Source organism: Halichoerus grypus, chromosome 5 (assembly GCF_964656455.1).
Source record: "Halichoerus grypus chromosome 5, mHalGry1.hap1.1, whole genome shotgun sequence".
Classification (NCBI taxonomy): domain Eukaryota; kingdom Metazoa; phylum Chordata; class Mammalia; order Carnivora; family Phocidae; genus Halichoerus; species Halichoerus grypus.
Window position 1 is genome coordinate 85,441,793 of NC_135716.1, and position 25,088 is coordinate 85,466,880.

A 25,088-nucleotide genomic window follows, 5' to 3' on the forward strand; every position below is an offset into this window, starting at 1 on the left:
CCGGAGTCTGCAAAACACAACTCTTTATTTGTACATAAAGCCTCATAGGAACATAGCCATGTGCATTTGTTTATGTATTGTCTATGGCTGTTTCCGTGCTCTGATGGCTAGTTGCAACAAATTGTATGACCCACAAAAGCTGAAATATTTAGCATCTGGTCCTTTACACAAAAAGTATACTGACCCCAATATAGAGGTCAGTATATATAGTATTTGAAGAGTATGTGGAACATTTTGAACTTCAAATTCTGGGCAGTTACAAGTTTCAGAAATATCAAGCCTGACTTCCTTATCCTTCTGTGTCTAGTTGTATCCAGAGCCCTTTTTTCTGGCTGTTAATGGATGGAAAGTTCTTTAATAGCACAGCTTAATTGCTTTTAATCTCTCCGTTCTTTGAAACAGGTGTGGTAATAGTTCGGTGGACCCAGTCTCCATGAATAGATTGAGCTTTGTGAGGAACAGATGCCGGTGAGATCCTAAACAATGAAAAACCAAAGGGATGGCCAAGTACCTGTAAAGATCATCACTTTTTCAGCTATCTTAATGTAGTACTTCCTTCAGCAGCCCTCACCTTCATCCTTCACTTCCCAGTTACTTTTTTTTGGCAATGTTTTTCTGAACTTTTACAGCTTCTTTTGCTCATCTTGTTTAAAGAAGTTGCCCTACCACTTTACCAACTTTCTTCCTGCCGCAGTACCTTTCTGTTTCTTTACTTTGGCAAGGGTCAGAAATATGGTGGTCACTTTTGGGTGGGAGAGGTCAAAAAGTGACCAGTTTTCTAAACATCCAAGAGCCTAAAGTTAAAGGTACTAAGCCAGCATTGCCTTTTAAATGTTACTGGGTAGGGTTTTCTCCTCACACATGTACTTCTTCTAGGAATGGACTTGGCTCTGTGAAGGATGGGGAACCTCACTTTGTGGTGGTCCACTGCACAGGCTACATCAAGGCCTGGCCCCCAGCAGGTAGGAAAGTTTTATTTCTCCCATGGTGCAGCAGGTTTGTCACAGAGTCTGAGAAAGTTAGCTAACATTTGTCATGTACCTGGTATGTGAAATGTACCATGGTGTCAACTATAAGAAAATAGGAAAGAAAAAGCAGGCTCTTGCCCCTCCTTTATAGTCCAGTTAGGGAGATGGATTACTCAGACTTGAAAATGATTCAGTGTTGGCTGTGTCACAGAATGCAATTTTTAAACGTGCAGATTCATAGTAATATATACTGAATACCTATTTTCTAAGTATTTGTGTGCAAAGAAACATTTGGCATTGAGTGCAGTTAATTTGGGAAAGCTTTTTAGTAGGAGCATGACTTTGAGGAAGAAGAAGGAAATGACTTAATTGTAGTAACTTATAAGTGGGATATTCTCTTTAAAGGCTTTAAATCAAGATGTGAGCACATTAGCTTTACTAGAACTTGAAGTCAAACAGAAAATGGGAGAAGGATGGTTGGGGTGCAGGGGATCAGCCTTTTAAACTGGTTTATCAGAATTTCCAGATCTTAGCAACTTTATTACTTCCCTGCTGGATGGGTGTAATTGGGCAGTGGGATTGTAGGGAGAGGGAAACTAAGAGAAAAGGGAGGCAAGGTGGTATATTTGGAGAAGAGATTAAACTTTGTATTCGGAAAAACCTGGGTTTGATTCTGGCTTTGTTACTTACTAATGGTATAACTTAGGGTAAGACACTTGACCTTTATAAAAAGAACCCCTCAGTGTTCTCATCTATAATTTGGAGATAATATATCCCATGTAGAATTATTTTGAGGATTAGAGTTAATGTAAGAAAAGCACTTAGCCCAGTGCCTGGCATATAGTATGCTCTCAATAAATGGTAGATAAGTGTAATTCAGAAAAATTCTAAGTGTAGTGACATTTGAGCTTTTTAGTTTATATACTGAATAAACCATACATATGCCATATATGGTCTTTTATACTTCTGTATTGCTCTCAAATAATATTTTTCTTGGTAAAAAGACGATATATATGCAAAGACTAGAGAGAAAATGCAACCTTCTTCCCTTTTCCACATAAAACATTGAAACTTTGGCTTCTCTCTTTCCAAAGGACATAAGTAACTAACTGTTGATGTTGGTTTAATTTCATTTTTGGTTGTTTGCTTATTTTAAAACCACAAGTTGGGCAAGACCTCTGTTCTCTGCCTATGGTATAGTCACAGAATAAGTGACTGTCTTCATATGTTTGGTTTGACCATCATAGTTTTTTAGAATACTTTGAGCAGGACTTGTACTCTGTAGTTTATTACAATTAATATGGGTAAAACATATGAATTAATATATGTAAAAATGCTTAAAACTGTATCTGGCATATATGGTAAATTCTGTGCAGTTGTTTATTCTTATTTAGCACTCTATTGTTTTAAAACTAGTCTCTTCGTACCTACATGTATTTTAAATCTTTTTCGATCTGAATTGAAGGTAATTGAGTTTGAGATCCCTCTTAAACCTTTTAACTTCACCTTCCTGAAGGTGTCTCCCTTCCAGATGATGATCCAGAGGCTGGCCAGGGGAGCAAATTTTGCTTAGTGGCCATTGGCAGACTGCAGGCAAGTATGAATTTGCCACATCTGTATTATCTGTTTTCTTTTCTTTCCTTTTTCCTTTTTTTTAGTCTTCTTTGTACATTTACTTTTTTAAATTTAAATTCCAGTGTAGTTAACATATGATGTCATATTGATTTATTAGCATATTAGTTATATGAGGTGTCCAGTATAGTGATTTAGCAATTCTTTTTTTTTTTTTTTTAAGAGAGGAAAAGAGGTGGGGGGGATGGGCAGAGGGAGAGGGAGAGAGAGAATCTTAAGCAGGCTGTACACCCAGCATGGAACCCAATTCGGGGCTTGATCTCACGACCCTAGATGATGACCTGAGCTGAAATCAAGAGACGCTTAACCAACTGAGCCATCCAGGTGCCCATTGATTCAACACGGGTATACCTTATTCAGTGCTCATCATAAGTGTACTCTTGGGTGGGAGGATGAGTTAAATAGGTGATGGGTATTAAGGATGAGCACCAGGTGTCAATAAATTCAACACCTGAAACTAATATTATACTGTATGTTAACTAACTGGAATTCAAATAAAAACTTGCAAAGGAAAAAAGCTACTCAATCCCCTTCACCTATTTCACCTATCCCCAGACCCACCTCCCCTCTAGTAACTATCAGTTTGTTCTGTATAGTTAAGAGTCTGGTTTTTGTGTTTGTCCTTTTTATCTTTGTTTGTTTTGTTTCTTGAAGTCCACATATATGTGAAATGGTATTTGTCTTTCTCTGACTGACTTCTTTCACTTAGAATTATACTCTCCAGATCCATCCATGTTGCAAATGGCAAGATTTCATTCCTTCTTATGTTTCTTTCTTATATTTCTTAAATATTCTCTGAGTAATATTCCATTGTGTGTGTATGTGTGTGTACACACACACACACACACACACACACACACATCTTTATCCATTCATCTTGATGGACACTTGGGCTGCTTCCATAATTTGACTGTCGTAAATAATGCTGCGGTAAACAGTGTATGTATCTTTTTGAATTAGCGTTTTTGTTTTTTTCTTCTGGTAAATACCCAGTAGTGGAATTACTGGATCATATGGTAGGTCTCTTTTTAATTTTTTGAGGAACTTCCATACTGTTTTTGCAGTGGCTGCATCAGTTTGCATTCCCACCAACAGTGCATGAGAGTTCCTTTTTCTCCACACCCTGGCCAACACTTGTTTCTTGTGGTTTTTTTGTTTCTGGTTTGTTTTTTTTTTTAGTATTTTATTTATTTTTTTGAGATCGTGAGCAAGAGAGAGAATATGAGCAGGGGCAGAGTGGAGGGAGAAGCAGACTCCCCTGCTGAGCAGGGAGCCTGATGCGGGACTTGATCCCAGGACCCTGGGATCATGACCTGAGCCGAAGGCAGATGCTTAACCGACTGAGCCACCCAGGTGCCCCACCTTTCTCTTTATTTTTTGCGTACCTATTACTGGTTTAATTTGTGGTTATCATTAGGTTTGTGTATAACACCTTTTGCATATAGCAGTTTATATTAAGTTGATGGTTACTTATGTTTGAACTCATTCTTTATTCCTCTCCCCTCCAAGTTTTAGGTATATTGGTGTCATACTTTACACCCTTTTATTTTGTGAATACCTTGACTGATTTTTATAAACATACTTAATTTTACTGGTTTTGTGTTTCCTACTTTTCTTACTCCTACTTTTGGTTTCAAAGAGTGCCCTGTAACATTTCTTAGAGGGCTGGTTTAGTGGTCATGAATTTCTGTAACTCTTGCTTGTCTGGTAAACTTTATCTGTCATTCTGTTGTGAATAATAGGCTTGCTGGATAGAGCATGCTTGGCTGCAGGTTTTTCTCTTTTAGCACTTTGAATATATCATGCTATTCCCTCTGCCCTGCAAAGTTTCTTCTGAAAAATCTACTGATTACCTTATGGTTTTCCCTTGTATGTAACTATTTCTTTTTTCTTTCTGCTTTTAAAATTCTCTTTTTATCTCTACTTTTTACCAGTTTAATTACTGTATGTCTTGGTGTGGACCTCCCTAGGTTGATTTTGTTGGGGACTCTCTGCGCCTTCTGGATCTGGATTTCTATTTCCTTCCCCAGATTTGGGAAGTTGTCAGCTATCATTTATTCAAATAAATTTTCTGCCCCCCCCTTTCCTCTCCTTCTTCTGGGATCCCTATAATGTGAATGTTCTTATGCTTTCTGGTGTCACTGAGTTCCCTAAGTCTGTTTTCATTTTTATATTTTTCCTTCCCTCCCTCACTCTCAAGCAGGCTTGATTGCTTCCCATTATTCTGTCCTCCAGCTTGCTGATCTGTTCTTCTGCTTCCTCTAGTCTACGATTCCATCTAGTGTATTTTTAATTTTAGTTAATGAGCTTTTCATCTCTGATTGGTTCTTTTATGTTTTCCTGTCTTGGTTAAGTGTCTCACTGAGGTGGACACAAGTCCACTGTACTTTAAAATCTCCATTGGGCATATTACTTCTCTCTGTTCTGTTTAGGTCTCTTGCTTTGATTTTGTCCTGTTGTTTCATTTGGAACATATTTCTCTGTGTCCTCATTTTGTCTAACTCTTTGTTTCTTTGTGTTAGGAAATTTAGGTACATCTCCTGCTCTTGAAAGTAGTGGCCTGCAGTGCAACGTGCAACCAGAATCTGGTGCTTCAGGGGTGTCTCCTGTATGTGTTGCATGTGCCCTGCTGTTGTGGCTGAGCACCTTTTGCCTTTAGTCCAGTCATTTGCAATGGTTCTCTTTGTCTATTCTGGGCAGCGTTTGGTCTTTGTATTGTTAGTGGACCAGTCTTGGGCTACCATGAGCTTAAGTTGAGTCAGACCAGGCATTTTCCAGATATAGTAGCACTGAACTGTAGGAGAATGCAGGGATGGGGTCATGGTGTTAGCAATGTTTGCAGGGGTCTGCTATGGAAGGAGACCTGGAGTTGCAGCCTGGCTGGAGGGGGTGTGCCCACAGGTGTATGCATGGGTGGGGCATTCTGTTAGCAAGTAAAGTAGTGAGTGTTGGTATCACACTGGTTCCTGCAGGTGTCCATGTGTTTATGCCAACGGGGTGCTGGCAGGGGAGGGAAATGACACTAGCCAGCTCCTTCAGTACTGGAGAATTCTTCCAGTGATCCCTGCCCCTCCAGCACATGCTCTGAAATGAGTAAACAAATCTCCCTCCTGTATACCCCAGGTGTTTTTCAGAGTGCTGCTTCTATGCTGTATCTCCATGGGGCTGTTTGTTGTGCTCTCTCTTTAAGGGTGGGGACTTAGTTTCCTCTTGCCCTCCCAGCTTTCCCATGAGCCTGCTAATCTTTAGTGTTCCAGATTTTAATCCCTGCTATTGGTAAGAATTCTTGAAATTCGGCCCCTCTGGTTTCAAAGCCAGATGTTACTGGGATTTGTCTTCCCCGTGGGGCTCCCTGGTGTGAGAGTCCGTTTCGCTCCCTTCTCTGTGCCCACAGAGTCCTTCCCTCCTGCGGACAGTCCATGGGTCCTTTTAGTGGATCCCTTTAGCTCCTGACTGCGTCTCTACTCTTCCTACTCTCTTCAGTGTGGCCTCTTCTCTACATTTAGCTGGGGAGAGTTTGTTCTGCCAGTCTTTAGGTCCTTTTCTGGATTATTTACACTGATGTGGCTGTTACCTAGTTGTATCTATGGGATGAGGTCAGCTTAGGGTCCTCCTACTCCACCATCTTCCCTGGAAGTCCCATATCATCCCTTTTCAATGAGAAGAAATCTCCTTCAGAACTTATTCATGTTATTTTTCTTTCACTCTCTAAATATAAATGAATTCTGTGAAACTCCAGATTTTGGGAAGAACATGGCATTCATAGTTTGCTTCTCTCTTGGATAGCAGAAGCTGAAAAGGATGAGAGAGGGAGGGAGATCTTTCCCCCTTATCTTTCATACTGTGAACTTCACCGTGCTGAATTTTCTATTTCTAACTAATTTCTCCTGCTTCTATACAGGAGAAGAGAGATCTTTTTTTTTTAAGATTTTATTTATCAGAGAGAGCGCAAGCAGGGGGAGCGGCAGGCAGAGGAAGAAGCAGGCTCTCCACCGAGCAAGGAGCCTGATGCGGGGCTCGATCCCAGGACTCTAGGTTCATGACCTGAGCCGAAGGCAGATGCTTAACCGACTGAGCCACCCAGGCATCCCAGGAGAAGAGAGATCTTTTCATTTTATCATTACATGACTAGAAAAGTAGAATTATTTTTATTATTTTTATTCTTCTCATAAAATTAGATAAATTTCTTGGTTACTGGGGACTAATTTTGCAATCTCAGTAATGAACACAGCCTAGCTAAATGAAAGTAGATGAGTTTTGGGTTGAATGAATTTTTATCTTTCTTCACAAAGTTGGTAAAGGGTACATATATAGGAGTGGAACTAGCCCTTTTGCCCTCTCTGATTGTGATTGTCATTTTTTCCTTTCTGGATGAGATGTGGAAGCTCAGAAATTCCTAAAATTGGGAGCCTCATGCCTATGTATAGGACCATAAGGAGATGGGAAATGCCTCTATAAAGAATGGTGTCGTTTTATCTTGTTTTTCTCTTTACTTTCAGGTAACTAGTTCTCCCAACTGTACAGACATGAGTAATGTTTGTCAACCAACAGAGTTCATCTCTCGGCACAACATTGAGGGAATCTTCACTTTTGTGGATCACCGCTGTGTGGCTACTGTTGGCTACCAACCACAGGTGAAGAGCTGGAGCTTAAACCTGTTTTCCCTTGGCTTTGTTCAGATTATTCAATCATGTATTCCAGAATAGCCAAAACATTTCAGGCCCAGATCAGAAAAAGAGATGATCCTATTCTATCTGTAGTTAAATTTATTCTCAGGTTGCTACCAATGTCATTTATCCAATCTAGAAAAATATGGCTGCTATTATATGGGAGCAGCGGGCATAAATATGTATTTATTTTTTGTTATTGATATTAATACAGATAATGCAAAATTGTTCATTTTAATTAGTTATAATGGTATGACCATCATTAGGTAATTTTTGTAATCACTTAGGTTAGATACTTAGTAACCTACAAAATATGCAAGTTTGGCACTGGTTATTATGATTTTATTGAGATTTCTCATTCAGCAGAGCAGGTAGCTATACCAGAGTTGAGAAATAAATCATTATACAAACCTTCACAACTGTAGCCAGGAGAGACTTCTGGCTATGGCTCTGTGAAGAAGTTGGCAAAAAAGAGGTCTTGAAAAAGAACAAAGTTGGAGGATTTACACTACCTGATTCAACACCTGTTATAAAGCTGTTGTCATCAAGGTAGTGTGATATCAGTATAAGGATAGATATATAGATCAATAGATCAGAATAGAGTCTCTTTTCACATTTATGGTCAACTGATTTTCAACAAATATGTCAAGACAGTTCAGTGGGGAAAAGATTCTTTCCAACAAATGGTGATGGAAAAGTTGGATATACCCCCCACACAAAAGGACGTAGACTCTTACCCCATACCATAGACCAGAGATCAACTCAAAAACATAAATGCAGAAGAGCTAAAGTTACAGAACTTCTAGAAGAACATAGGAGATTATCTTTGTGATCTTGAGTTAGACAAAGATTTTTTCTGTGACACCAGAAGCATGGCTCACAAAAGAAAAAGAAAAAAAACTCGTAAGTTGGATTTCATCAGAATTAAAATTACCCCCTTAACAGGACATCATTAAAGTGAAAAGACTGTCCACAGACTGGGAGAAAATATTGCAAATCATATATTTGAAAAAGGATTTTATCCAGGATATACAAAAGAACTCTTGTAACTGATTAAGATAAACACAAAGTAAAAAAAAAGAAGGGGGGGCACAAGATCTGAATAGACATTTCATGAAAGAAGAAACATGAATGGCATATAAAAAGATGCTCATCATCATTAGTCAGTAGAAAGTGCAAATTAAAACCACAATGAGATACCATTATATGCGCACTAGAATGTGCACAGTGAGATACCACTATATGTCCACTATAATCAAAAAGTGTTACAATAATGGGGAGAAATTGCAACTGTTATACATTGTTGGCAGACCTATAAGATGGTATAGCCACTTTGGAAAAACATTTTGGAAAAATGGAAAAATAGTTTTGTAAGAAGTTAAATGTATACTTAATCCTACAACCTAGCAGTTCCACTCCTAAGCATTTACTCAAGAGAAATGAAGCCTATGTTAACATAAAGATTTATATATCAGTGTTCAGAGTTGTGTTATTCACAGTAACCCCAAAGTGGAAAAACTGGCAATGTCCATTGACTAGTGAATGGATACACAGCTGTGAAATATCCATGTTAGAATACTGCTGAGTAATAAAAAGGAATATACTACTGATATGTGCAACAACACAGATGAGCTCCAGAAATCTTAAGTTACATGTAAGAAGTCAGACCCAGTAGACCACATATTATATGATTCCATTTGTGTGACATTTCTAGAAAGACAGCACTAAAGCAGAGAGCAGTTCACTGGTTGGCTAGGAGGTTGGGAGCACGTATTGGCTACAAACAGGCAAAAGGGAACTTTGGGAGCAGTGGACATGTTGTGAAACTGGATTTGTGGTAATAATGGTGGTTGCACAACTGTATAAATATGTAAGAGGCCATCAAATTGTAGATTTAGAGTGAGTGAATTATATGTGTACATTAGACCTCAAATCTATGAAAATGCAGCTAAAAGGGGCGCCTGGGTGGCTCAGTCGTCAAGCGTCTGCCTTCAGCTCAGGTCATGGTCCCAGAGTCCTGGGATCAAGCCCCGCATTGGGCTCCCTGCTCCATGGGAAGCCTGCTTCTCCCTCTCCCACTCCCTCTGCTTGTGTTCCCTCTCTCGCTGTCTCTCTCTCTCTCAAAATAAATAAAATCTTAAAAAAAAAAAAAATGCAGCTAAAATAAATATATAATGTTCTGAAAGACAAAAATGTTTTAGAGGCCATTTGCTTAGCAGGTTCCATATTCTTTTGTGTTTTTTTTTTCTCCCTCCACACTTACTATAGCCTTCAGCTAAAGACAGGAGAAATAAAATCCAAGTCATTTGCTGATAGGCCAGGAAAGTTAGATGATCATAGAAGTGTCCATCTTACTCTTCTTTTTTCACTTTTAGGAACTCTTAGGAAAGAATATTGTAGAATTCTGTCATCCTGAAGACCAGCAGCTTCTAAGAGATAGCTTCCAACAGGTAACTTTTTCCCCTGGTTTGGATCTGAATAATATTTTTATCTGATATTTGTTATCATATTAATTCCTCAAACATTTATTGATCACTGATTAAGTACTGTGACAGGCATCATAATCTTATGTTCTTTCGTACAAAACCTGTATTTTTAAGGAACAGAAAAGGATCAGTGTTTTGAAACTATGGATTATGTCCAAGGTATTTTGGCTTTGGCTACTCACTGTCCTGTATCCAGCTAGCTGTATCCAAGAGACTCTTTACTTAAAATATTCTAGGCCTTACTGAACTGTGGGTGGTGGTAGAAGTATTCATTTCATGGTTCTTTTATAGAGCAGTAAGAGTTAACTCTTCACAAATAAGATTTTTTATTTGTCACCATTAAATGTCTGAATTTTAAACAGATTCTTGGACTGATAGCTCATATTCATCAGCTCATTCAACTTTAGTACCAGTCTTATCCCCAGTGGCTTTTCCAGAACTAATACTTTCACTGTGAAGCTCCATGAGCTTTTCCAGTTCAAACTTGGGCTTCTTCAGCATTTTTATTTTTGTTACAAAGACATCATGGAGTGGACAGATTGGCAAGCTTTTTCTATGTCTTTTCTGATGCTGTCTGGAATCAACTTATTGACCACTTCTTTCAAGTCATTTGTCTGCACCTCTCAGGTCATGATTTCCATTATCATTTTCCAAATTTGGCAGACCTGTTGGTACTGAGCATAGGTCTTCTGAATCTGATTGTTGCGTTTTTTAGTAAAACCAACACAAAATAGGGGTGTCTGGGTGGCTCATTCGATTAAGTGTCCGATTGATTTCAGCTCAGGTCATGATCTCAGGGTTGTGAGATCAAGGCCCAGGTTGGGCTCCTCGCTCAGCTGGGAGTCAGCTTGAGATTCTCTCTCTCCCTCTGCCCCTCCCCCCCCATCTGTGCACGCACACAACGCACGCAGTCTCTTGGTCTCTCAAATAAATAAATCTGTTAAGGGGCGCCTGGGTGGCTCAGTCGTTAAGCGTCTGCCTTCGGCTCAGGTCATGGTCCCAGGGTCCTGGGATCGAGCCCCACATCGGGCTCCCCGCTCAGCGGGAAGCCTGCTTCTCTCTCTCCCACTCCCCCTGATTGTGTTCCCTCTCTCGCTGTGTCTCTATCAAATAAATAAAATCTTTAAAAAAAAAAAAAAATTCTGTTAAAACCAACACAAAATAGACAAAGCAAATAACCATTGGTAGTCTTAACATCAACATGAGATTCAAAAAAAAAAAAAAAAAACCATGAGCTTCAATCGTGGTTTGCCATTTTTTGACCATGGAGCAAATTTTTGTCATGGGTAAGATTCATGCCATGGAAATTAGGCATTTTTGCCCTGAACATCCTCAGTAATTAGCTTGAATTTTCTTTTTTTTTTTTTAAGATTGTATTTATTTATCTGACAGAAAGAGATACAGGGAGAGAGGGAACACAAGCAGGGGGAGTGGGAGAGGGAAAAGCAGGCCGACACGGGGCTCGATCCCAGGACACTGGGATCATAACCTGAGCCAAAGGCAGACGCTTAACTGATTAAGCCACCCAGGCGCCCCTAGCTTGAATTTTCTAAGTGCAACTTCATCATTCTGCAGATCAGTACGGCTCACTTCAAAAACACGATCCTCAGGCCATCAGATGTGATTTTGGTTCATTGAGTTCTCATGACTAGTGTTCTTCCAAAAATTTCTTATATTGAACATAGCTGGTGCCTTCACATCATACCTGTTTTTCTTGGAAAATGGATCAACCACTTTCTTCTTGGTTTCCTTTTTGGTGCCTTTTGTTAGGTGCTTGTTCTTGCCATACTCCATGGCACTGCTCAGGAAGCCAAAAAGCAAGAGTTAACTTAATTGTAAGCTCTTTTTTTTTTTTAAATCTTCCTAAGAAACTCAAAAATTAGTCAACTTAAGTACAAGAAAGCAAACCTTGGAGAAGAAATCACTGAAGACAGAAATGAAAAGAAATCAAATATGAACAAAAACCATTTCCACCATTGGCATAATCATACTTCCACTCATGCTCCTCGTACAGTGTAAGAAGATCATGATACATATATATATACTTACCCTCCAGGAGGCTGACACAAGCCGCCGCTCTCAGAGGCAGACACATTCCAGCGCACACAATCCCACATGATACTTTGCGCCTGTAACTCAAGCTGACTTTAGGCACCTAAGTATTCCCCCTGAGGGAGTGCACTGTTCCTGGAGATACTGTAATACCAGGTTGATGCATGGAGTGGACGGAACAATCTCCCATTCCATTTCCCTGCTCCAAAAATCCATTTAATATATTGTCCTTGGATAGAGGACATATCAGATATTAAACTGATATGAACAGATACTACACTTGATCTTAGCCAAAAGGCCGAGAATAAACTAACTCTCTGTTATTTTCAGGCACCAGATTCTGAAAATACCTGATGAATTTAATTTCAGTAGAGGTTTGGCTTTAGGAAGCAGTTCTTTATATTAGACTGATTTCCCTCTTTGAGCTTCAGTAGTGTTCTTACACAATAGGTATAATAACAGTACTTAAATTCACAGGGTTATTGGGAAGATTAAGATAATGCATTTAAAGCACAAAGCCTAATTTCTAGAGAAAATCAGATGATGACAGTAAAATGTCTCTCTGTCTCCTGAGTCCTCAGCATTACCAGTTCCATGCACTCAGCACTCAGCCGCAGCTCACAGAAGAATCACATTTTGTATATGTTAGGCTCAGGAAAACCATTCAGAAAAACTATTCTGACTTTTGTTGAATCCTTTCAGAACTAAGAACATGAAACTTCAGCAGTGGGAGGAGATATTGTACAGTGTATTTTTAATTCTTGAAATTCCTAATTCTGACAACTTTTGGCCACAGAGTATCATTTTATCACTTCTGGAAAATGTTTATTCCAAACAGCTTTAATGACTCCTGTATACTTTACATAATCTCAAGGTTATTATTCTGACATTAGTTGCTGCTGTGGTTCTAGGTACTTAGGTAAAGGTGCTTTTTAATGTGCGGTCTCCAGCTGCTTACTTAGCTGCTGATTTCCTGATTTTGATATTTCTTAAGTCTAGTTGGATTTATATTTCTTTTTCAGTAATAAATTTAGTTATTTCCAGCAAAGCTTGTTTTCCTTTTTTTCTCCTCCATTTTGGTTACTGCAGTGCTGTGTTTCACACTTGACTTGTGAAAGGTGTGTGTGTGTGTTTATAAATGTGTGTGTATATATATATAAAATGTGCCATTTTATTATTGCTAAGTGAAGTATGTCCCATTTTCTGCTGTAATTATTTCTCAGTCAGCTTTAATGTCAGCAGTTATTTCCACACAGTTATTTCCACACTTAAACACAAATGTTACTACTTTTTCTTAAAAAAAAAAATATATAAAGTGTAGGTATTTTGAAGCACTGGGCTTATACTTCATTGGAATAGATATATATATATATACACCTTAGTAAGCAGGTTTCAAATCCAGTACTTAGTTATGTACAAATTTAATTACATTCATTCTGTATATATTACACAGTGAGCACATGTAAGAATTAAAGGCTGTTTAGTATTGTTTAAATGCAAATGTTCATATCTCATTTCTTTTTTATCGTGTTAAATAAATGTTAATGTGTTTTTTTTGTTGTTGTTAAGATTTTATTTATTTATTTGACAGAGAGAGCGAGAGAGCACAAGCAGGAGGAACAGTAGAGGGAGAGGGAGAAGCAGGCTCCTCGCCAAGCAGGGAGCCTGATGCAGGGCTCGATCCCAGGACCCTGGGATCATGACCTGAGCTGAAGGCAGATGCTTAACCATTTGAGCCACCCAGGCACCCCAGATTTGATGTTCTTTAAAAAATATAGAAAAGCACGTAGCCCAGTGCTTGACATATAGTAACTACAAAATAAATGTTAGCTTCTAATCTTATTTTTTTATTGTTAGGGAGAGAGGGTCAAAAGATTTTCTATTTCATAAAACTAGGAACTAAAATAATCTAAAATCACTTTATTTTTTTAATCTTTTTTTTTTTTTTTTTTTAAGATTTTATTTATTTATTTGACAGAGAGACACAGTGAGAAAGGGAGCACAAGCAGGGGGAGTGGGAGAGGGAGAAGCAGGCTTCCCGTGGAGCAGGGAGCCCAATGCGGGGCTCGATCCCAGGACCCTGGCATCATGACGTGAGCCGAAGGCAGACGCTTAACAACTTAGCCACCTAGGCGCCCCTAAAATTACTTTATTTTAAAAAAACAAAAGCAAAACAAGACTAAAGCCAACTTAGTTTTATTTATAGAAATCTCCAAGGGTGCTGCGAAAACAAATTCTTGGGTTTGGGGGGAAAACCTAGGATTGAGGAGCAACATGTAAGCTATTTCAGTATCAAACTACAAATTTCTACGATAGACTTATAAAGCTAGATCCACATATCTTTAAGGGATTTTCCAAGAGAAGTGGGGAAACAGTCTTTATTTTCCTGGAAAAAATTGTTACTTCTGTTTAACTTTGACTAGAGTGGTCAGTTAGCTGCTTGGGACTCTGGGAAGAAAAATAAATATACCTCCTCATTATTTAGCACTTAGCTTTCACTCCGTGTGTTTCATCAGTAACGTTGAAAGAGACTGGTACTTCAAGGACAGTAACACGTGAATCTTACCTTTGTAGAAATGGGAAATTAAAAAAAAAAATTCTAAAGAAAATTTTTTATGGATTTCACTGATAGCATGAAAACTTTTTCAGGTGGTGAAGTTAAAAGGCCAGGTGCTGTCTGTCATGTTCCGGTTCCGGTCTAAGAACCGAGAATGGCTCTGGATGAGAACCAGCTCCTTTACTTTCCAGAACCCTTACTCAGATGAAATTGAGTACATCATCTGTACCAACACCAATGTGAAGTATGTACCGTAAAGGCCTTTTCCAATGTTGGGATTTCTCGTGGGCCAAGTCTGCTTAACCTTATCAAGCTGTTTCCTCCTCTTCTACTAAACACCATTAGTTTGAAGTTCCTCATCTTCCAACTTACTATAGGATTTAGACTAGTTCATCCAGGTAGAATAAGATTTTTAACAAACAGTACTTTAGAGAGTAAGTTTTGAGATGTGAGGGGTGTGTATTTTAATTTTATGCTTCAATGCTTTCTAGAAAGGATATTGTTTTATATACCGGTTTATTGCTGTGTTCTGGTAGGATTTTCCTGTAGAGCAGGTGTCTGCAAACTCTTTTTGTAAAAGGCCAGATAGTAATTATCTTAGCTTTGTGGGGCATATGGTCTCTATTGAATTACCCAACTCTGCTATTGTAGCATGAAAAGAGTCCTAGACAAATGAACAAAGATGGCTATGTTCCAACACACTTTTATTTACAAGAACAGGCAATGGACTGGATTTGGCCCATGGACCATAGTTTACTTTAGAGCATAGCTACATCCACTCTTGTTAGTTTCTGTTCCTTGATTCCTTTCTGTTTGAGCTTTTCTTTCTCAACTTGGTGAAAACCAGTTTTATTGCGACAGATTGCACATACTATGAAGTATACCCTTTTAAAGTGTACAATTTTTTTAGTATGTCACAGTTGTACAACCTAATCTCAGTACATCCTCATTTCCCCTAAAAGGAATTCTGTACTCATTAACAGTCATCCTCCCCATTCCCCAAGCCCTATATGACAACTAATCTATTCTCTGTCTCTATAATAGACATTTCATATGAATGGAATCATAACAATACATGATTCCTTGTTACTGACCTCTTTTGCTTAATATAATGTTTTAAGGGTCATCTGTGTTGTAGCATTTATCTATACTTAATTTTTTTTTATTGCCAAATAATATTTCTTTGTACGGGGATACATTTTATTCATTCGTTAGTTGATGGACATTGGGTTATTTCTACTTTTTGACTATTTAGAGTGCAGCTATGAACATTTATATACTAGTTTTTATGTGGATATGTTTTTATTCTCTTGGGTATATACCTAGGCGTGGAATTGCTGGGTCACATGGTAACTCTGTGTTTAATCTTTTGAGGAACTGCCACACTGTTTTCCAAAGCTTCAGTACCCTTTTACACTTCCATCAGCAATGTAATGAGGGTTCCAGTTTCTCCACATTCTTACTATCTTTTTTATTATACCCATCCCAGTGGATGTCAGTTGACAGGTTACTTCTTTTTCATTTAATCTATCTATATAGAATTGGCCCTGAGCCTAGCTCTTGAAGATCTGCTTAGAATTGATTATCAAGTATAAATAATACCTGGTGACAACACTGAGTCTGTGTCCTCCTTATTTTAGGGCTTTTAAAGTTTAATTCTTTTCTAATTAGTATAGCAGAGTGGATTGAGTTAGAAATTGTATTTACTTAGGACTCAGGTAAATGGTCATGGTCACTGTAGTTTTCTGGGGTTTCTTTTTGTTTTTGCATCTTTATATTACAGAATAACCACTGTTTTGTGTTTCCATTTTGTTTAAATTTTGAAATTTTAAGTACTTTTAAGAACTTGTTTTTGGAAATAATGGTGTTCCCCATTTTTACATACTGTTTTCCCCACCACAATTTAATTCTTATATTTTTTTTAAATAAACATTTTTTTACAGAAAATTTGGAAAGTATGGAAAACTATATAAAGAGAAGGAAAAAAATTTTCACTACCCCAAAAGAGTCTTTGTTAGTGTTTGTATATGTACTGTCAGTTTTTTTTACTTATGCTTTTTAAAAGCACAATATATGGATACATACGTATATACCAGTTGGGTATTGAATACCTGAAAGGAGTTAGAACCCAAACAGGATAAACCCTTGTGCCACAGGACATAGTTTTTGTTTGTACCTTGTTGCCCATGGTATGAAATATCTGCTGAATTTGAAGTTATACGTTACTTAAAGGATTAGACTTCAAAAGGGAATTTATTAGTTACTGCCTCACCTACAAGTGAATCTGTATAGTTTTATGTACATTGTTAAATCCTTTTTTCCCCCTCTGTCTGCTCTCCATTTTCTCAGGAACTCCAGCCAAGAACCAAGGTCTACACTGTCCAACACAATCCAGAGACCACAGCTAGGTCCCACAGCTAATTTACCCCTGGAGATGGGCTCAGGGCAGTTGGCATCCAGGTGAGAAATGGTAGAAGAATCATAAATGATCAGTGGCCCAGGGCATGGGCATCTGTAATCCCATTTGTTTGTTTGTTTATTTTAAGCCCTTTCCCCACGTTAAAAAAAAATCTTTCTCTCCTCACTGGCCTTTAACATATAGGCAACAGCAACAGCAAACAGAACTGGATGTGGTATCAGCAAGAGATGGACTGGCTGGCTACAATCATTCCCAGGTAAGTGTGTCGTCTTCTTTGAAGAAGACTGATCATTTCCTTAAGAAATGTCCTCCAGTGCCAGTTAGAATGTATGTGTATCTTCATGTGAATGTTAGGGTTATTGAATTGTCATGTTAAATCTTCCATGGTTATTTTTATCATTGTATCCCACACGTTTCTGTTCAGCCTGTGACAACCGCAGGGCCAGAACACAGCAAGCCCCTCGAGAAGACAGATGGTTTGTTTGCCCAGGATAGAGATCCAAGATTTTCAGAAATCTACTCCAACATCAATGCGGGTATGTTTCTTCCTCACTCTCCTTTTAAATTCTCATTCAGATCACTTACTGATGTGCCTGCTGCTGCCCAACATCTTTCCACTTAATCATAATACCTCATGAGTAAATAGGAACTTGCTGAACTAATGTACTACAGCCCCTTGACTGGCCCTCCGCCCACTCCTTTTGGTCCACAGATCAGAGTAAAGGCATCTCCTCCAGCACTGTCCCTGCCACCCAACAGCTATTCTCACAGGGCAACACATTCCCTCCTACCCCCCGGCCGGCAGAGAATTTCAGGTGAGCCCCTTATGTATGTGCTGCTTTACGGGGCAACTGAGGCGTTCAGTTGCTGAATCCAAGTTTTATTCTTCCCTAGCTTTCTCTGGTTATTTCAGACAAAGCAGTGGAACTTGTAGGGCTTAAGATGAGGCAAGCTGCTTTTCTTCCTCCTCTTTCTTTGCACCTGTCCTGTTGCTATGTTATAGGTTCCATCTCTGTGTGTCCTGATTGGTGTGTGACTGTCAGTTTTTCTCATCTTTTCCAGATTCTGTTATCAAGTTTTCCTTAACCCCAGGAAAGTCAAGGGGACCTAGTAATAGCACTAGATTGTCCCGTGATTCCTAGATTTTGAAATGGTAAACCCATCCTTTTAATCTTTTACTGCACTATTTGTTCACTCCTAGAAATAGTGGTCTGGCCCCTCCTGTAACCATTGTCCAGCCATCAGGTTCTGCAGGGCAGATGTTGGCCCAGATATCCCGCCACTCCAATCCCCCCCAGGGAGCAGCCCCAACTTGGACCCCTAGCACCCGCCCAGGCTTCTCTGCCCAGGTAAAGCTTCTCCTTTGTCTGTCCCCTGTGTACTAGCTTTTCTTCGGTTGGTTGGGCTTTTTTCCATATGTAAAATTACTGTCATCTATCTTAGATATCTTCTCCCCAACCCCCACCCCCTACCTTCCAGTTTTTCTCTTTGTTGGGAGTAGCTAGATAATTAAAAACATAGATAATCCCCAAATCTCAGAATCCGTGGTTTTCATATACTTTTATTCAGAATTGCTCACACAGAACATGTTAAACAGGTTTGATTTACAGATTTGTTTTGGAGTCAATTCTGAGTTTCCATTTTGTACTAGAAAGCATAGGAATAAAGGAGAAAATTAACTATAATTTACACACTGATGTCTATTTATTTAAAAAAGTGTTTAAAAGTCTTATATATATAAGTATTATATATACGATAAGCTTAAAGCTAATATTTTTTCATATATTAATATATGCTTATATTGCACAGTAACATCTTCAGTAAAAAAGCCCAAACCAAAAAGCATACTCCAAAATTGTTATATGCAGTATGATCTCAATTGCATAAGAAATCTATAGGAAAATAAAAACTGGAAAAATTCTCACAACTCTCAATGTATAGTTTATTAATCCCATAGTTCTTCGCTCTTTGCACTTTGTCATACCTGCCTAAAAGTAGTGTCAAAGGAGATTGACATTAATTAGAAGAAAGACAGAGTAAGAAATAAGTGATGAGCTTGGCTCAGAAGAATCCAGTGATTGACAGAGGGTTGACTCATAGGAATGGCATGTGCAATAATGTTAATGTTCCATTTGTTCTCTATCCCTCTCTCTTTCAGCAGGTGGCTACTCAGGCTACAGCCAAGACTCGTTCTTCCCAGTTTGGTGTGGGCAACTTTCAGACTCCGTCCTCCTTCAGCCCCATGTCCCTTCCTGGTGCTTCTACTGCATCACCTGGTGCTGCTGCCTACCCTAATCTCACCAGTCGTGGATCCAACTTTGGTAAGTTTCAGATGAGAAAGGAGGGTAAACAGGAAAATGACACCACTAAAGAGAAAGGATTTGGTAGTTAAAACAGTTTGCTTGTGTCCTGGGTGCAGTGACAGTCCATTTGGAATTTAAAATGTACCCACATGAGGAAGACTTTAGAACATATAAAAAACCAAATAAGGTGGGGCGCCTGGGTGGCTCAGTCGGTTGAGTGTCTGCCTTCGGCTCAGGTCATGGTCCCAGGGTCCTGGGATCAAGCCCTGCGTCGGGCTCCCTGCTCCGCGGGAGGGCTGCTTCTCCCTCTCCCACTCCCCCTGCTTGTGTTCCCTCTCTCGCTGTGTCTCTCTCTGTCAAATAAATAAAAAATAAAATCTTAAAAAAAAAAAAAAAACTACATAAGGTATTATATATTAAATAATAAGCAAATTTAATCTACATGATCAAAGAACTCTTTGGAAAGGCTACCCAGAGAAGAATTAATTTGGGGCTAGGTTTTGAAAAAGAAGAGGCATTGATTAACAGAAGAGCAGAAAGTATTTAAGTGCTAGTTTCTCCTCACCAGTGGAGTTAGTGGCTTAAGGTTGGTTGTTCGTCCTTGCTATATTTCTAGCTCCTGAGACTGGACAGACTACAGGACAATTCCAGACACGGACAGCAGAGGGTGTAGGTGTCTGGCCACAGTGGCAGGGCCAGCAGCCTCATCATCGGTCGAGTTCTAATGAGCAACATGTTCAACAGCCATCAGCACAGCAACCTGGCCAGCCTGAGGTCTTCCAGGTGAGAGGGTGAAAAGACTTCAGAAAATCAGAAACTGGAGGAGAGAGGGTCAGGGAGCAGAGACAGAAGGAAGTACACATATGGACTGAGGTGTTTGGGAGTTTGTGGGAGAAGCCACAGTGGGGACGTGTAGGGATAGATGTCGTTAACTGGAACTTATGTGTGATGCACAGCCTTTAACCAGACCATTGTTAGTGATGCAAAGCACCATGTGAAGATGTTAAAGGAAGTCATTCTAGCCCATTCAAGGAGAGCCACATCCCCACTGCACAGTAGCTTGGGTATAAACATACTGATTATAGCTATAAAGGCCCATTTGCCTAAGTCCTGACAGGACTGCAAGAGCACATGGAGTAATCTTAGGACAAAAGAAGAGCTCATTTAAAACACAGGTTGAAAAAAGGCAAAACAGGTTTTGGGTAAGAGGTACTGCATATGTGTTCATAGGGGGTTATATGAAATGTGGCGAGCAGATTTTTCTCCTTTTGAAAATATGGAAGACTAGAAAAGAGGAAAAATGTGGAACTGTAGGAGGAAGCCAGAGAAGGGACTAGGAACCAAAATTGTTATGTAAAGGAATCCGAGAGTTCCTGGGAGTAGGGAAGGCTCAGGGAGCTCAGCCCTACAGAAACTCTGTGGGGCCAGGGGTGATGTTGGGAAGAAGCTCGATAAATGTGAGGGATTAAGGTGTGTGACCAGACTTGCTCTGTTTCTCTTATCAGGAGATGCTGTCCATGCTGGGAGACCAGAGCAACAGCTACAACAACGAAGAATTCCCTGACCTAACTATGTTTCCCTCCTTTTCAGAATAGAACAGTTGGGGTGAGGATAAGGGGTGGGGGAGAAAAATCACTGTTTGTTTTTAAAAAGCAAATCTTTTCTGTAAAGAGAATAAAAGTCCCTCTCCCTTCCCTTCCCTCACCCCTAATGTGTACCCCCTTCCCCTTTGGGCCTTTCCTTGCCCTTCTGCCTCTGAGATAACATGTATAGAAGAAATGGAGCGAATCCTGAAGGCTTTGGGGATCCTTTGAAAACTGAGGCTGGGTGAAGTTAAGAATGCCTTTCCTTATGTCTCCTGACCAGAGATTTGTGCAGAAATGATTGTGCTAGGGTCAAGAGGCAGGTTAGAGAACCTGACATCCACTATTTGCCTTGGATACTGTGGCTTGTTTTTGGAAAGAAATTCTGAATAAGGTGGGGGAAAGGAGAAATGTCTTCATATTTGAGGACCATGAAACATGGTAGGTATATATAGGGCTTCAGGAAGTGAGTGTAGGCTCTTTCTGCTGCCTGGTGAGTGAGGAAGTGAGAGAGGAAGAGGGAGAAAGAGAGAGTGTGTGTGTGTGCGCCCATATATGTGCACACGTGTGTTTCTGTGTTTGTTTTTTTTCTCCCTATTAGGGAGTTATGCAAAATTTGTCCCAGATTTTATCTTTGTTTTTCTGTGTATTCTTAAAAGAGTCCTAAGGAGTTAAATCTTCTAGGTATTTTCCACTTAGTATTGCAGCCAAAGAGTATTTAAATAAATGTCTTTGCTGCACTTACATCAATGCCCAGCCAGTATGCAACTGTAAGCAAATATATAAAGTCTTCTGTTGATATGGTTGGTCTCTCATCGAACATATTTAGTGGTAAAGCTGGGTCATTCCTGCTTTTGGTGCTCTCACCTTATATGGAAGATCTGCAAACATTACAGGTGTTTAGGGTGGGAAGATAAACCCCTTTCAAAAACCCCATACTTGGCCATACTTGCTGCATTTTTCTGTCAGAATCACATATGATGTGTGTTCTGTAGAGGTTATTTCTGCATGGAAACTCAACTTCTTGGATTAGCAGTCCCAGTGAAATCTTCACTGCTGGAGTTCAAACCAAATACCAAGCCTTCTTGCAAAGTAGCCTCTTTCATACCATTCTCAATTCAGTCTGGCTAGAAACTGAGACTGAGGTCTTTTCTGGACCTATAGTTCTTCCTTTTACTCCCTCCAATCTTAAGATTGGATTTTGCTTTCTGATGCAAGAATATAAATCCATGTGATAGATGGGGCCTGGACTCCCATTCTGACAGGGTCACTGAGTTAACTATAGCCATATAAAATGCAGATACCAGTTACTACTCTCACTCTTTACCTTCCTCAGGTAACAGTCATGTGTATCAGCCTTTTTTTTTTTTTTTTTTTTTTTTTTGATTGGCTCAGGCCAGTATCTTAAGTGCAAGACTGAATTAAATAAGGAGAAGACATATTAAACATAGCCATAGGAGACTGAGGAGCACAGATGGCCTTAGAGAGGCTGAGAGAGCATCTTTACTGGGTTTCTCTCCCTTTTGTCTCCAGTCTGGTGCCAGGTAGTGGAGTTGAAAAGGAGACAGTTTATTTTTTTATTCTATATGCACACATACCGTATACATATATATTTATATCACAATTTAAGAAACCAAAAAGTTGAGTTTCCAATGGAATCCTTGTTTTTTAATAATTGACTGTTTTTAAATGTGATCAGGACTATAATATTGTACAGTTATTATAGGGCTTTTGGGGAAGGAGAGGGGAGGGCGAAGATGCTCTGGGGGTTTTGTTTCTGCTTTTCCTTCAGGGTTTTATTTTTGATTGTTTTGTTTTTTTTCTTGTTGGCCATTTCTGTACTGCTGGCATCTGTGCTGAGCTTTACAGTGGCAAAAATAATGACATGTAGCAAAGATTTTAAAATATTTTCCTTTTGTAAACTTTCTTGTGTTGTGTGATCTTGATTGCGGCTTTATTATTCCTTTCCAGCTCATAAACAACAAATACCCACAATTAGTTGAATCCATAGCTTGAACTCCAAATATGCAGACATAAAGCACAGTGTGTCTATAATTTCAGGATTCAGAAATCATAGGGCTCTGAACACTCAGCACTCCTTGATTGTCCTCCTGATCCTGACTCATTCTGAGTAAAATCAGCAGGGACATCTGACCATGAGATGGGAGTTGGGGATGGGACTTGAGACCAGTATGGCACATCGGACCCTTCCCCCTAGTATGTCTTGCTCTCCTGGATTAAAAGGAATTAGAGATGGGGAAATTTAAACTATTCAGGTCTGGACTTGGTTTCCCTCTAGGACCATATGGTTCATTAGCAAATCTTAAAACTTACAGGCATAAACCTGTGTTCTTGAGGGTCTATGTATGCAATCCAGCTAGAACTGAACCTGTCCTATGTATTATCTTTTCTGTTCCAAGGACCATCTTTTCCTCTTCCCCCATCTCTATTTATGGAAGAAAATGGGAGTTTGGGGATGTGGTTTAGGGACTGAACTAGACTCTTATGATCTGTCACATGCCTGGATGTTGGAATCATTTGGAGAAGCTCACATGACAGGTCTTGGATCAGGGATTTTAATAATTGAAACAGATAATGTTCATCAGGCATCCCACCATCTGAGAATTTTAGCAACAAAGAAGTCACATGTGAGTTTGTCAGTGCTTATGGCATTGATTCAAGTAAAGTCATTAAAAACTCGGAGTACTGTTTCTTTTTTTTTTTTTTTGTTAGAACCAGTTTCATCTGGACTTTCTGGGCCTATCCTTCCTCAGCAAAACCTTATTAGGCTGGGAGAGCTACTGACAACTTTTAGCCAACAAGCTTATAAACTACAAGTGATTTTGGAGCCTTTGGCTTCCTACATACTCTTTTCTAGTCTTTTGTATTTATTCCCTCATCCTTGCTGTGAGGGTCAGACACAAATTTGAAAACTAAGGTTTCAAAGTTGGAGAGGTGGGTGATAACAGGAAAAGGACAGGAGAAGATGTAATCCCCAATATAATAAATACTATATAATAAAGAAGGATGGGGGAGACCCGGACTGTGTCCTATTAACCATCAAAGTGAAGGTAAGCCCCAACTTGTGTAATGTGTATTGAAGTCTTTTGTCTGCCCTCAAAGACAGTCATGTGAAACTAAATACCTAGCAACTCTCCACCCTGGCACACACACTCCACACTCACACAGATACACTGCAAATCCACTGCCTCCTTCCCTCCCCAACCCTGCTTCTCTCAGCATTTCTTTCCCCGCCTCCCTCCCCTATTCACATTTTCCAGCCCACAGCTGAAACTGACTTCCGCAATCCTGATGGAATAAATCCAGCACCCCTAGTCATCCGCCCACATATCCACACTCCCCAGCGAACGGAGCCCAGAGCACAGATCCCTATCAGAAGGTAACATTTTCTACTTGCTAGATCTTTTAGCTTCTCATTCCTTCCTTTCTCCATCTTAGGGGTATTAGGGATGTAGTGACTTGGGGATAAGGTTGAGATTTGTAGGCTGCGTAGGTGAAAACAGCAATATGCCCATCTTAGGTCATTTCCTGGCCAAATAAAATTTGCCTGGAAATCTTTAGGATTCCTGCTACGATTTATATGTATGTATACATAGTTGTTAGTGAAAGCTAAGGATATAGGGAATCCTTTGCCTATCCCTTAAAGAGTGGCCTCTCCTTGTAGGGTTTTCTGTTTTGGCCAAAGGTACCAAAAGGGTTAACTTACTAGCAGGGAGGAGGACTGGTGCCCAGAGGTGCTTTTATACTCTGTCTCAAAGCCCTTAACACTCCAGATATTAAATGTCTTGTTGAATGTTTTGCCAGTCTGTAAAGATTACACAAAAATGGGACTGTAAAATCAAAAATGATGCAAGCTGTATAAACTTGCTTCGACTGTAAATTGTTCTTAAAATGAGGAACACGGAATTAAGCAAGCCGCTGTAAGAAATGAGTGAAGCTAGAGTAAACTGAAAGCTGTGAATTTAATGATCATAGAACACTGCTTTTTTGTCTTACATTCTTCTAACAAACTTTGGTTCTGAAGCTTTTTGGCCTCTGAGGCAATCACAGAGGTTTGTTGTTGTCAGGAAAAGAAAAAAACTTTACTGCCCACAGCATCTGGTTGAGATTAGGGGCAGTTTCCTGCCTGAGGAGAGAGCAGGAAGAGAAAGGAGGAAGAAATGCATAAGACTAAGGAGACAGTAAACATCTAGAGAATAGGAAATACTGTCAGCTGTTCCGGGTCCTCTCCTGGCAAGATCTGGGAAAGTATCAGAATTTGGGGCAAGGGAGTAAATAATGCCTTGAAGAAATGATCAGGAAGCAAAACTTAGCTGGAAATCTCTCCTTTGTGTATTCTCCAACCCCCTTCCAACCTCCAACCTTGTCCATCTCCTTCAAGTCTGCAGGGGACATTGGAG

General features: G+C 39.5%; 1 protein-coding gene, 1 non-coding gene and 1 pseudogene across 10 annotated transcripts in view; 1 reads left to right on the plus strand and 2 right to left on the minus strand.

Moving 5' to 3' along the window:
* The window catches only part of ARNT (aryl hydrocarbon receptor nuclear translocator), a 74,341-nt gene extending 50,328 nt beyond the window's left edge, over positions 1–24,013 (plus strand). For 3 of the 8 annotated variants that reach the window (XM_036098312.2, XM_036098315.2, XM_078072477.1), the window contains 14 exons: positions 403–468; positions 877–962; positions 2,485–2,561; positions 7,100–7,234; positions 9,643–9,717; positions 14,455–14,606; positions 16,712–16,822; positions 16,965–17,037; positions 17,206–17,317; positions 17,494–17,596; positions 17,983–18,130; positions 18,940–19,102; positions 19,701–19,867; positions 20,590–22,589. In XM_036098312.2, the coding sequence (XP_035954205.1) occupies positions 403–468; positions 877–962; positions 2,485–2,561; positions 7,100–7,234; positions 9,643–9,717; positions 14,455–14,606; positions 16,712–16,822; positions 16,965–17,037; positions 17,206–17,317; positions 17,494–17,596; positions 17,983–18,130; positions 18,940–19,102; positions 19,701–19,867; positions 20,590–20,679 (1,558 nt within the window). In that variant the 3' untranslated portion in view covers positions 20,680–22,589. Of the gene's footprint in view, positions 1–402; positions 469–876; positions 963–2,484; positions 2,562–7,099; positions 7,235–9,642; positions 9,718–14,454; positions 14,607–16,711; positions 16,823–16,964; positions 17,038–17,205; positions 17,318–17,493; positions 17,597–17,982; positions 18,131–18,939; positions 19,103–19,700; positions 19,868–20,589; positions 22,590–23,948 lie in introns of those variants that run through there. The other 5 variants (XM_036098313.2, XM_036098316.2, XM_078072476.1 and 2 more) reach the window with 4 other exon arrangements.
* LOC118539603 (small ribosomal subunit protein eS1-like) overlaps positions 9,750–25,088 on the minus strand; it is a 30,560-nt pseudogene continuing 15,221 nt past the window's right edge. Inside the window, exons 3-4 of the transcript XR_013447921.1 lie at positions 11,304–11,551; positions 9,750–10,405 (exon numbers count right to left, since the gene is read on the minus strand). The product of XR_013447921.1 is annotated as a small ribosomal subunit protein eS1-like (transcript). The remainder of the gene's footprint in view (positions 10,406–11,303; positions 11,552–25,088) is intronic.
* LOC118539659 (U2 spliceosomal RNA) lies at positions 11,925–12,115 on the minus strand. Its single transcript, XR_004919268.1, has one exon. It is a non-coding gene; the product is annotated as a U2 spliceosomal RNA (small nuclear RNA).